The sequence below is a fragment of the Poromitra crassiceps genome (genome assembly GCF_964638095.1).
Source record: "Poromitra crassiceps genome assembly, chromosome: 30".
NCBI lineage: Eukaryota > Metazoa > Chordata > Actinopteri > Beryciformes > Melamphaidae > Poromitra > Poromitra crassiceps.
This window is the reverse complement of record NC_139652.1, coordinates 17011142-17023760: the sequence shown is the minus strand read 5'-3', so window position 1 is coordinate 17023760 and position 12619 is coordinate 17011142. Positions and strand designations below refer to the sequence as shown.

The 12619-nt window shown below is 46.5% G+C and overlaps 1 protein-coding gene across 1 annotated transcript; it reads right to left on the bottom strand.

Moving 5' to 3' along the window:
* Positions 1–619: 619 nt before the first annotated feature.
* Positions 620–12402, bottom strand: LOC310800444 (ras-related protein Rab-36-like; the record flags this gene model as incomplete). The annotated part of the gene is made up of 5 exons (XM_083663039.1): positions 12316–12402; positions 6307–6388; positions 6103–6193; positions 1793–1909; positions 620–681 (listed from the first exon to the last, which is right to left on the bottom strand). Exons 1-5 carry the CDS (start codon positions 12354–12356, stop codon positions 620–622), a joined length of 393 nt encoding a protein of 130 aa, XP_083519165.1. The 5' UTR covers positions 12357–12402.
* Between the last annotated feature and the right edge of the window lie 217 nt (positions 12403–12619).

Sequence of the window (12619 nt, the reverse complement as noted above, 5' to 3'; positions counted from 1 at the left end):
TGATTAGATTTAGATTTTTGTTATGCACACACATTGAGACTGCTCGCCAACACGTCCAGAATTAAGGTGACAATGTTATAATAAATCATTCTGATTATCACACCAAATATTACCCAAATTATGAAAAAGAGAAAGAAAGGGCATTATATCTGACCACGAGCCCGACCCGAGTCCGAGGAATAGAAGGGAAATTCCAGCCTCGACCCACGGGCCTGTCTCGGGTTCGGACAGAGAATCCAACCTAAACGCAAATGTACTTTGACTTGAATAAAACAGGCTGAATAAAAAGTCATGTGGGCAGATAACAGCAGTCACATGACTTACCCAGAAAGAAACAACATGATGAAGCCTGGCAGGGTGAGTCATGTGACTGCTCAGGTGTTACAGTATCGACCCACATGACTTTTTATTCAGCATGTGCATTAGAATGCCTTTTTCTTCTTATTTCTGCCCTGGAGGCATGTTTTTTGTTTGTTTTGTTTTTTGGGGGGTATTTTCATATGAATCGTGAGCCCAAAATGTTAAATAAAGGTGATGGGGAAAGGCACATGACAATCCAGTTCTAGATGGTCAGACACTTTATTTTCCACAGCCGAAGCTCACAGTAACAGTCTTCTCATCAGCAGCAGTTTCTGCTGGTGTCTTTGGCAGCGGTCTGCTCCAGGTTGGCCCAATCCGATCCTGGTGACACAAACAGCCACAAAGATCATCACACTTCACATCATCAAAGATCATCACACTTCACATCATCTGTGATAGAGAATAAATTAAAGTAAGAGTTCTTGAGATTCGGCTTACTTGATTATATTTAATATGATTTAAGGTCTCATGAGATGAACAGAATGCCACTAGCCCAATAGAGAGCCAAAGTGAAACGTCACTTCCTGCTTTCTCCCTGTACCAGCGCTGAAGAAATTATGAATGGCAGTGAACAGAGAATAATGTTACTTTTTTTAATTGTGCCACGGGGTGCCAACGTTAATCTTGTCAATTTAAAGCATAACTTTGCATGTCAAACCTTTGACTGGTAGTGTTAAAAATCCCAAGCTTGATTTCTGGACTTCATTAACCATAATGCATCACTCCCTCACCTGTTCCTCTTGCACCTCACCCAGCTGCTCACAATTACCTAATCACCCTGCACACTCCCTTTAAAACCTCAGTCAGTTTCACCCCCAGTTGAGAGCTGGCCTGTCACCATTTTGCAGCACCAAACCAACAAGCAAATGTTTGCATCACTGTCTTAGAATTGAACCTGGAAGGTGATGCCCACCAGTAAGTAGATGACTGTGTACCTTTTTTATGTCATGTTTGATTTATACTTACCTGATGTCATGCATCTGAGTTATGTTTATCTTGCCTATGAACAGGCCCTGTCCGACCAGTGGAGCCACACACCAACGGGTGTGAAACCTATTTTGACCTTAATTTAGTGGATGCATAACAAATGTAAGCTTATATTCCTTTTGTTATTTTTAGTTAGTTCTGGTGGGCACATCAATGTACTAATCCTTTGTTGTTTATTATTGTACAGAAATCATCCATCCAATCAACCTACGCCGAACCTACTCCAAAATAAATGGTTAAACGGCCCTTGGATCCTTGTGTTTTAATGTGCACACCAGTCAGAGGCTCTCTGATCCATACAAACAGTTTCCTCAACCAACATCTTTGAAATTTAACTATCCCACCAATCAGTCTTTTTCAGGTAGTGTATGTCATGTGAGAACTCACGGACCACACTAGTGTGGCAGAAATCTCTGCTTGTTATGAGATGAAAGTGATTCCTTACTGATACTGTTTCCTTGTCCAATGCTGGTGGGTGTGACTCCTCCCTCCATGTCCTTCAGTATGGAGTCCTCAAAGGCCAAAGCTGCCACTCTGAAGAAAAACTCCTGCACATTCTCCCCTAAGACAGAGGGAAATATGTTTGATTTGATCTCCGATATTGGGTTCATGATTTGATACAACCACGATACAATGTAATCAATAAAAGTTGAAGAGCGTGGTGCAGGTTAAACATTTGTATGAATTAACATTTTGGGCTCATGTTTGATTAGTATGAAAATACCCCATAAAACAATTATGGACAAAAAGGTGGCATTCTTATAATTAAGCAATAGATCAGGACAGGCCGTGGTATATGCTTATTTATACCCGATGGGCCGCATAATGACCAGGTATGCTATATAACATACACATCATAAAAATATTCACTTAGGCTATTTAAAAGGAGATGTGTGGAAATTTAATTCAGAATCAGAAAGACTTTAATGATCCCTGGGGGGAAATTGGGACAAGTTACAGTAGCTCGCTCACAGAACACACATAGCATAAATAAAATAAAAATAAACCGTGGTAATGCAATATAATGATTAATAATAATGATTGGATTTATATAGCGCTTTTCTAGACACCCAAAGCGCTTCACAGAAATCATTATTCATTCACACCATTCGTACCAGTGGTGGTAAGCTACGGGTGATGTAGCCACAGCTGCCCTGGGGAAGACTGACGGAAGCGTGGCAGCCATTTCGCGCCTACGGCCCCTCCGACCACCACCAACATTCATAGACATTCATACCCATTCATACGAGGCAATGAGGGTTAAGTGTCTTGCCCAAGGACACAACGACAACAGCTGGGAGGGAGCGGGATTCGAACCGCCAACCCTTGAGTCATTGGCCGACCTGCTCTACCTCCCGAGCTAAAGCCGCCCTACACAATATTAAGCAATAGACCCTTCTCACGGGGGCCATTTTGTGTCGAGAAGCCAGGGTAAACACAGGTGCAAGCAAAACACTAATGAGGGTTTCCAAATCCCAATCATGGAAGTTGGAAACCCTCATTAGTGTTTTGCTTGCACCTGTGTTTACCCTGGCTTCTCGACACAAAATGGCCCCCGTGAGAAGGGTCTATAAACAGAAAAACACAACATAGCATAGAATAACTAGTAATGCGATAGAAGCAAAAGCACAAAATAAGTAGAATGTCTAAGTAGCAAAATCCAATACGTAGAGTAAGTATAGTATACATTCCGTGTCAATTATCATTATTGCCTGTGACATATTGCACATATTGCACGTGATTTATATTAAGTCGGCTTGCCCTATACGTTACACGTGGCTCAGCCAGGCACAGTTAACCTATCGGCTGGCTCAGTCTCAGGGAGACTGAGCGTCTCCGAGGTGCTCTTTTAAGAGAGGCATTAAATAGACCAATGGCCACAGGCAGGAATGATTTCCTGTGCCTCTCCGTCTTGCATCTAGGTGGAATCAGTCTCTCACTGAATGTACTCCTGTGTTTGACTAGCACGTCGTGGAGTGGGTGCGAGTCATTGTTCATGATGGAGCGTAGCCTGGACAACATTCTCTTCTCTGACACCGCAGTCAGAGAGCCCAGATCCAGCCCCACAATGTCCCTGGCCTTACGGATCAGTTTGTTGAGTCTGTTGGCATCTGCTGCCTTCAGCCTGCTGCCCCAGCACACAATAGCATACAGGAAGGCACTAGCCACTACCGACTCGTAGAACATCCTCAGCATGGTCCGGCAGACGTTGAAGGACCTCAGCCGTCTCAGGAAGTAGAGACGGCTTTGCCCCTTCTTGTAGAGTGCATCAGAGTTCTTAGCCCAGTCTAGTTTATTGTCAATGTACACTCCAAGGTACTTGTAATCCTCCACTATGTCAACACTGACCCCGTGGATTGAGACAGGGGTCACCGGAGCCTTGACCCTCCTCAGGTCCACCACCAGCTCCTTTGTCTTTGACACATTGAGCTGCAGGTGGTTCAGCTCACACCAAGTGACAAAGTTGGCCACCACATCCCGATACTCATCATCGTCACCATCTTTGATACATCCCACTATCGCAGAGTCATCAGAGAACTTCTGAAGGTGGCAAGACTCTGTCTGGTAGGTGAAGTCCGTGGTGTAGATGGTGAAGAAGAAGGGAGAGAAGACCGTCCCCTGTGGTGCTCCCGTGTTGCTGACCACTCTGTCTGAAACACAGTTCTTCAGGCGCACATACTGTGGTCTGCCAGACAGGTAGTCCACAATCCAGGCCACCAGGGGGGCATCCACTCGCATCGCTGTCAGCTTCTCACCCAGTAGAGCCGGCCTGATGGTGTTGAAAGCACTGGAGAAGTCAAAGAACATGACTCTCACAGTGCTGGCCGGGTTGTCAAGGTGGGCGTAGGTGCGGTTGGTAAGGTAGATGACCGCATCCTCCACTCCCAGTCGGGGCTGGTAGGCGAACTGGAGGGGGTCAAGGGAAGGTTTGACCATAGGCCTGAGCTGCTCCAGGACGAGTTTCTCCAGGGTCTTCATGATGTGGGACGTCAAAGCTACCGGCCTGTAGTCATTGGAGCCACTGGGTCTTGGCTTTTTCGGTACAGGAACTATACAGGACATTTTCCACATCACGGGGACCTTTTGGAGACTCAGGCTCTTGTTGAAGATCAGCTGTAGTACATCACACAGCTGGGGGGCACAGGCTTTGAGCACCATGGGACTGACGCCATCCGGGCCGGCTGCTTTCCTTGTGTGTAGTCTCAACAGCTGATTCTTCACCTGGTCAGCTGTGATGGTCAGCGTGGGTGGGGGGGGGGGTGGCATCATCAGCTCTGAGGCCCATCGGGGGGGGGAGGGGGGGTGTGACCTCGTCACTGGGAGACGTGGTATGGCCAGGAGGATGAGGGGGGGGGGGGGGGGGTGGGCCATCAGCCGGGGCCAGAGGGAGAGAGGGGGGGGGGGAGAGCAGTGTGGCGGGGGCTGCTGTTTGTATATTGCAGTCAGGGGAGTCAGGGGAGGGGGCCCCCGGGCCAGCCGCATCAAATCTATTGAAAAATAGATTCAATTCGTTGGCCCGATCAACCCCCCCCTCCACCCCCTCCATTTGAGCCTATCACAATTCCAATTGTGTTTAGAGGGAAATAATTTCACTGGACTTCTTGTCTGGGAGATTTTAACTTGTCAGACTTTGATTGAAGCACCCCCCCCCCCTTCCCTAACTTAATTTAAAGTCCCTGGAAACCAGAAATATTTCTTTATTATTTAGCATTTTGAGTTCATCACATCACAGGACCCTATGTTAACACATTGAGTGCCACAGCGCTTCAGTAAAATTGTCTGCAGCCTGTGCCAGATTCACTTCCATTCAGTTGAAAACAGCTATAGAATTTTTTCTATTAGGGCTATATTGAGAGGGCTGGACTTTAATGAAACATTGAACACTCCTGCTTCTTCCAAAGAAGAAATTTTGTTTCTAGACAGTTCCATTATGAAATGACACCCTCTGAAAAAAGTGCACTTTCAAGGGTTTTCTGTCGTTTTTTTTTACTTTCCAAGATATAGTCACTTTTATGAATACCTTTTGCACTCTAATTTCGAGCACATTCACTGACTCTGGCTGGTGTTTTCTGATGTGGTGGCGTGGTGTGGTTTCTGTGCAGCCTGCGAGAGAGGGGGGGGGAGGGAAACGGAGAAAGAGAGATCCAGTGCGTGTGTCGAACACACACACACGGTGTGTGTGTGCGTGTGTTCGTTGCTCGGAGAGGGAGAGATGTTGCTGCGACTGCACAGCGCAGTGTGTGTGTGCGTATGTGTGAGTAACCTCGCGTCACCAGGCTGTGTGTCTCTCTCTGTGCTCTCTCTCACACTAGTCCCGAGAGAGAGAGAGGAGAGGAGAGGAGAGGAGAGGAGAGAGAGAGAGAGAGAGAGAGAGAGAGAGAGAGAAGCAGCATAGCGCTCGGCACAGAGTGGGAGGCAGACGGACACTGAGGGAGCGCTGTCACTGGGGGCAAAGAACGGACAAAAGGAGAAGGGCAGATTGCGCGCGTGTACAAAGGTTATATAGAGCTTATGACGTCATAAGCTCCTGCATTTTAGCACCTCGCGCACTGCTCTCTTCAATGAGGAAGTACTTTGTAGAATCTTGTAGAAAAGTGTCGATTTTAAGGCTTTGGGTTGAAAGTAATGTATAATGATTTCTGAGGCACAAAATTACTAACATAAGACCCTAAATAACATAGTTAGAACGTTTTTGTGGATTTTGGTTTCCAGGGACTTTAACTTAATTATGAGACTAAAAGAGAGTGAGCATACCTGATTTGGCCGATACAGCCCAAAACTCTGCCTGCATCTCTGTTGCCATCCTGATGGCGTCTTTGTCTGTCCTGTGCCGTTCCTCTGAGGGCTGAAGGAGAAGACAATGAGGTCAAAGCAGAAAATGATAGAATCTGCTCAAACGAAAATATAAAAAACTGGTAACATTCATTGCAAGTGATCAAAAATCATCCATACACTCACCAGCAGGTCACTCTTGGTGCCAACCAGGAAGATGAAACACGATCCAGGCTCATTTTCTCTCATGGCCTCCTCTAACCACTGCCTGGGTGGATGAAATCAATTTACATTTCTGGATTTCAAAACTCACTTTCTGGCCCATCCTCAACAAGACATTTCAGAACCATCATCAACCAAAAAGCGTGTGACAGTGTACCCTCTGACCCTTGACACCTGTCGCAGACAGGCATATAGTCCACTGTAAAGAACTCAAGGCAGCCCGGCTAGCTCAGTCGGTAGAGCCTGAGACTCTTATGGCTCATTTCCACCACATTTTACAGCCCTGCACAGCCCGTCACCACTCGGCTCTACTTGCTTCAACCCGATGGACGTTCTGCTTCGACCGCCCTTCATCTGCCCCCGCCCACACCTGGTCGTCATAGCGACCGCATATCTGCCCTCCACCCATGTTCCGAAATATGCTATAACATAACGTTACAATTAAATCCATACACAGAACTTTTAAATTGTTTATGAAATACTGGTGCCTCTAAATGACCTACAGTGTGTGTGTGTGTGTGTGAGAGAGAGAGAGAGAGAGAGAGCAGTGCTGGCATGACCACAGTCCTTGATCCTGGCCTGAGCAGCCAGCTCATAGCATCACAGCATGTTGGGCGGGTGTTACAGTGTACATGGGCAAAAGTGACAATCGACCAGGAGAATGGATATCACTTTGTTGTTAGTCAAAACTCACAAGCGCTGCTAAAGGGGCGGGCGCGAGGGACGGGGTTTGCGCTAGAGTGAAGCCTCTACCCCCGCGGCCTCTCACCAGGCAAAACCGCGGCTTCACCAAGCGCCTGCGGCCTAGCGGAGCCGACGCAGCACTAACTACACAAGCGCTTCAGAGCAGCGGACTTTTGGACAATTGAAACCACCGCGCCGATTTTATTTCACCAGAGGCGAAGGCAGCAAAACAAAAGACTGATGGAAAAGCATAAGAGAAGAGAAGGTAAGTAAACTGGTATGCAGCGCTGCATTGACAGTCAGTAGGATAGAGAGTAAACACGATTCTGCCTGACCAATCAGTCGTCTACAATGTTTTCACGTCACCGTATGAACCCGGGTTGGCAGAATAGAACCCCGACGAGGCAGGTACTAAAAGTAGCACGACTCAGCCCGAAATCAAACCGAGCTGGGCCGGTTTATACCGGTGGGATGAGACCAAAAGTCGAGTCGAGCGGAGCGGGACCGCGCTACTAGCTGCGTTGGGATTGGGCCATTAATCTCAGGGTCGTTGGGGGCTGATTTTGGGGAGCACAATGGAACGAAGTCTCAACTTTACTGTGTTAGCGGCAGTGTAGACACAATGCCCTTATTTGAGCTGCCAGCGCCTTTCTACAATTCATTCTCTATGGTAAGGAAGCACGTTAAACAATATATAAAATCCAAAATGAAGGCAGCGTCCTGTCAGCAAACAGGAAGAGTTGATGCCAAGATGAAACACCCAAAGCCCAGAGAGGAGAGGCAGCAGGTCCCATCAGCCTGCGGCAGCAGAACGGGGGCACCGCACCGGGAGCAGACGGGCAGCAGAGAGTCATGACGGCAGTTGTACCAGCAGCAAGGAGAGATCTACAAAGGCTGTATGGGAGAGGAAGAGCGCGCATCGGCATCGAGTCCAGCGCTGCCGCCGGAGGTCTGCGGGAGAGGAGCTCCACCGCCGCAGCCACCGAGAGAGAGATAGAGCCAGCCATCCCCGGGGGAAGCAAGCAGCACATTCAACACCGGCGATCACAGAGCGACGGGGGGAGAACGAGAGAGCAGCAGGAGGCCGATGAAAGAGCGGTCAGTCTCCTACGATGTGTTGACTTCAAGCTGCCCTCTTCCGACAGGGACACTGGAGACGAGGGGCCGGAGGGAGAGGACAGTGATCGAGAGGAGGAGGCGTATGATTCAGCCAGCGAGGAGCCAAGCTCGCCTGACAGCAGTGAGCAGAGCTCGAGCGGAGGGGACGGGTCCCCTGTGGCGGTGGACGTACCACCGCCTGTCGGACATGTGAGTTCGAGAAATAAAAGACATGATGTAACACCTCTCAAAAATATTGAAAAAAAGCACAAGTCCTAATGAACAGTAACGAACCCCTCACCATGTCATATTATAAACTTTGTTTCCCCCTACACACACTTGGATGGCGCAGAAAGCTCGGGTTTGTATTTAAAATATATTTAGTAAAATCTATCTGAAAACAAAATATAATATATTTAGATATAAATAAATATTTAGATATAATGTGGCTGGCTTCCGTCGGCAGACCAGCTGTCGGATGGTAGTGAAATGGTGCTGCTTTATTATACAACAAGGTGCCCCAGGGAAAACTAATGAAGACGAGACCATTGAGCATTCTGCTTTTAAATTGTGAAAGATCCAGCTGTGTAGGAGAAAAGGAAAAAATGTTCTTGTTTAAATGTCACTGTGAATCATAAAGCTATTTTTTACTGTCTAAAGCTGTTTTGTACTGAAAAACTGCCTAGACCACACCTAGAGTTTCTCTGGACAGTGATATGTGTGGTGGTGGCCAAGTTGTGGAGGACGAGGTGTGCTATTACTGTACATCACCTCTCCATCCCGTGTGAGGTGATCGTTATCAAATCAGAACTGGAAAAACGGGACAATGGACATACGAACTGGAAGACCCACACCCCGGCACCTGTTGGCTCTTGTTATTTATTTTATATGTAGAATTGATTGATGTATTATGTTTAACACGTTCACTGCCATTGGCGAGTCAACTCGTCAAGCAGAAACCAACGGTTGACTGCCAATGGCGAGTCAACTGTGGGACGGTGGGACGTTGATCTAACCCTTTTACATCTCCTATATAAATATGGGAGCCACCGAACGTGTACAACCCATTCCACCGACCCACTAAGTAGCGACAGTGCTCTCCAGACTAGAAAAAGCAGAGCCAAAACTGCAGGGGAACGCGCGAGGAAACCATTCTCATACTGTAAAATGGATTGGCGAAAACGCTTTCGCTTTCGCGCATTATCGCGCTGGGAGCTGGCGGTGGGGGATTGCAAATTTGCATAATAGATTATGGGTGCAACACACTTTGAAACACCGGCAGAAAGCCCACAATCGCACGCAGCTTCATTCCAGCTGAGCTCACAACCGAAACGAACGAGCCCCATGCAGACTCGCCCAAAGAGCAGCCGCCAGCAGCCAGGCAGCATAGACAGGCAGAGCCTCGCTTGTACCGCTGCAGCCCCGGAGGGAGGAGAACACACACGGAGGGAGGAGTTTGAAGGAGAGGGGGGTTTCCTGCTGCTATGGAGGAAATTACTGTTCAAAACTATTGTTTAGATGTCTGACGTCTTACGCCAAAAATAAATGGTTAAAGTGACTGTTCTATCGAATTTCACAAAAAGCCATTTATCTCAGCTTAAATTTTCAGACGCTGAAACCATGCTGTATTCAACTGCTAATGTCTACATAACTACTAACTCTACAAACTAACTCTTTTAGACAGAGAAAGCACACATTCTATTAGTGTTTTTGAGATATTTTGTGTTCACAAAATCTTAGCAGAAAATAATCCTCGGCTCTTGAAAGATGAGCCAGAATCCTCAAAAAAAAACCTTGGCAGAAGCTACCTACAGTATTGAAAAAACGGCTGGCAGTGAATGTGTTAAAAAAGAAAGAAGGAAAAGAAAAACTGTATTGTTTTGACATATTGACTGCATAACTTGTACCTGAATAATTTTCAATAAAGCTATTTAAAAACCCAAAGCCCAGCGACAGAGAGAGAGAGAGAGAGCAGACACACGGGGAAACACAGCAGGTGGAAGCAAAGCCCCAAATACCAGCAGACACCAATCATGTTGCAGATCAAATGACATCAGAGGAAAAGTAACGCACACTAAATGCTGCAGTGAGGTGCTGATCAGCGGAAGCAGACTTGAGTCAAAAGAAGCGTCGCACACTCTGCCACCATTATGCATTTCTTTTAATGTGACGTTTTGGCCTTCTTCTTCTCGCTCCAAACCTGCGCCCGCCTCTCTCTCACGAGAGTCCCGTGGCTGCACGCAGTCGGGGAGGCGGAGCAAGTCGGACAACTTTTCTAACCATCATGCAACGGGCCAAGCAAGGCGCTGGTCGAATCTGCGCAGAACTTGCTCATCTCAAACGAGCCTATTATCTAACCAGTAACACCATCAGATGTGTGACTATGATCTGGCCTAGCCTATAGGTTGTTTGCAACCACAGGATTCGGTGACGCCGATGACATCACTGGGGGGCAGCTCTCCCAGAGCTACTATGGAGAATGGAGGAAAGTGAGTATGCAAGAGGGTTGGATGCCGCTCCGCGCTGCAGGTATCAGCAGAAGACTGCAAAACATAGGATATGATCCATTAGGGATGCACGATATATCGGCGATCATATCAGTATCGGCAGATGTTAGTCAGTTATCGGTATCAGCCAACATTTTCACATGGAGAGGAAACAATGCAGTAAATCTATGATTTATGGACTTTTTCAAATGTTTTGGAAATAAAGAAATGCATTACTTTTTCAAATTCAGTGTTTACATGTGTTTTTCACTATGTACCAAACTTTATTATTGTAAAAATGTGTTTTTTATACGAGGGATCAGCCGAGCAGCATTTTGGTAAACAAACCGCGTCACTGGGTGGCAACGGCAATGGAACCCTATGGAGCCCAAGTGGCGCGAGGCGTGAGTGTCTGACTCTAGCCGGCTTGACTCTGTTTACATTTTAAAAACTGCGACAGTTCACACAACTTTAACATGACATGCATATATTATACATCAAACTCTTGAGCTAATTCTGCTCTCACTCAGAATGTCAAAATATAAGCGATGTGATGTATATTTTTTGAGATATTAACGTTTGTTTGGCACAACTCATACTATTAACTGCCGCGGGGTTCCGCATTTCTGTGTGTCAAGTGACGTCACGCTGATTCGTCCTATAGAGATCATATCGACATCGGTAAATATCGGTTATCGACCATAACAGCCTAACGACCATAACAGCAATGTTAATGTCATCCGTGCATCGCTATGATCCATATACAATGAAGAGAAGCGACAAACTGCAACTTTCTTGACATGCAAAGTTACGTTTTAAATTGACAAAATTAGCGTTGGCACCCCGTGGCACAATTCAAACGGGATCAAAAAAGTAACCTTATTCTCCGTCCACCGCCATTCATATTTTTCGCAGCGCTGCTACAGGGAGAAAGCAGGAAGTGACGTTTCACTTTGGCTCTCTATATCCCCAGTACCTGTTGTGGTACTACAGTACTGTTGATCTTGAAGAAGGCTGGAGGGCCGGAACTTCACATGAAAAGAAATGCATACGGAGCCAGAGTGTGCAACGCTTCCTTTGGCCAATAAAATGACATCAACGTAGATACATTCATGTGTCTGCAAAACCTTAACCCCAAAAGCAAGAGCAAAACCAAACAACATATTCTATCTACAATCAATCACCACTGAACGCAACACCACTTTTCACCAAAAACTGTAGGTCATTGACACACACACACACACACACACACACACACACAGAACACACACACACAGTGATGTCACGGTACCAATAATTCAGTACCGGTAGTCAGTACCGGTACTAGTGAATTTCCACGGTACTCGGTACCAATTTCGGTACCACGGTAAAAAAAAAACAGACTGATATTTCTTCAACATATTCTCCTTTATTAAAGTATGCAACCATTTCCAATGAACAAATGGCATGTAGCCTTCAACTTTAAAACAAAATAATGTGCTTCTGCTTACTTCTTACATTCAACTCTGTATGGCAGTGAGGGCAGACAGTGCAACACCAGTGGCATGTAGCCCTCAAGTGTTGTTTATTGAATAAAATAAAATAAAAACAATATCCTCGGTACCATGCAAAAACAGGTACCGAAGTACCGAAAACAATGTAGTACCGACTAAGTACCGAAGTACCGAAAACCGTGACAACACACACACACAGAAAACACACTCACCTTGCGGGGACTGTCCACATAAGTGGGAGCTGTGGTGACATTGGAAGTGTCGGTGGTAGCTACTAAGGTCTTCCCCTGCTGCTGCTGCTGCTCCTCCAGAGTCCTGGATGGGAAGCAGATCGTTACAGCACCAAAGTATTCCTAGTCAGACTGGGATTCATGGAACAACATGCTGGATTATTTGCAACTGGATTAAAGTTACATCTGGCGTGGCACAAGGGGGGGTAGCTTCCCCATATGTCTTCCTCCTCTATATGGCCACCAGGGATGCTGTGTTTGAGGACACTCTTGATGTTGGATATGC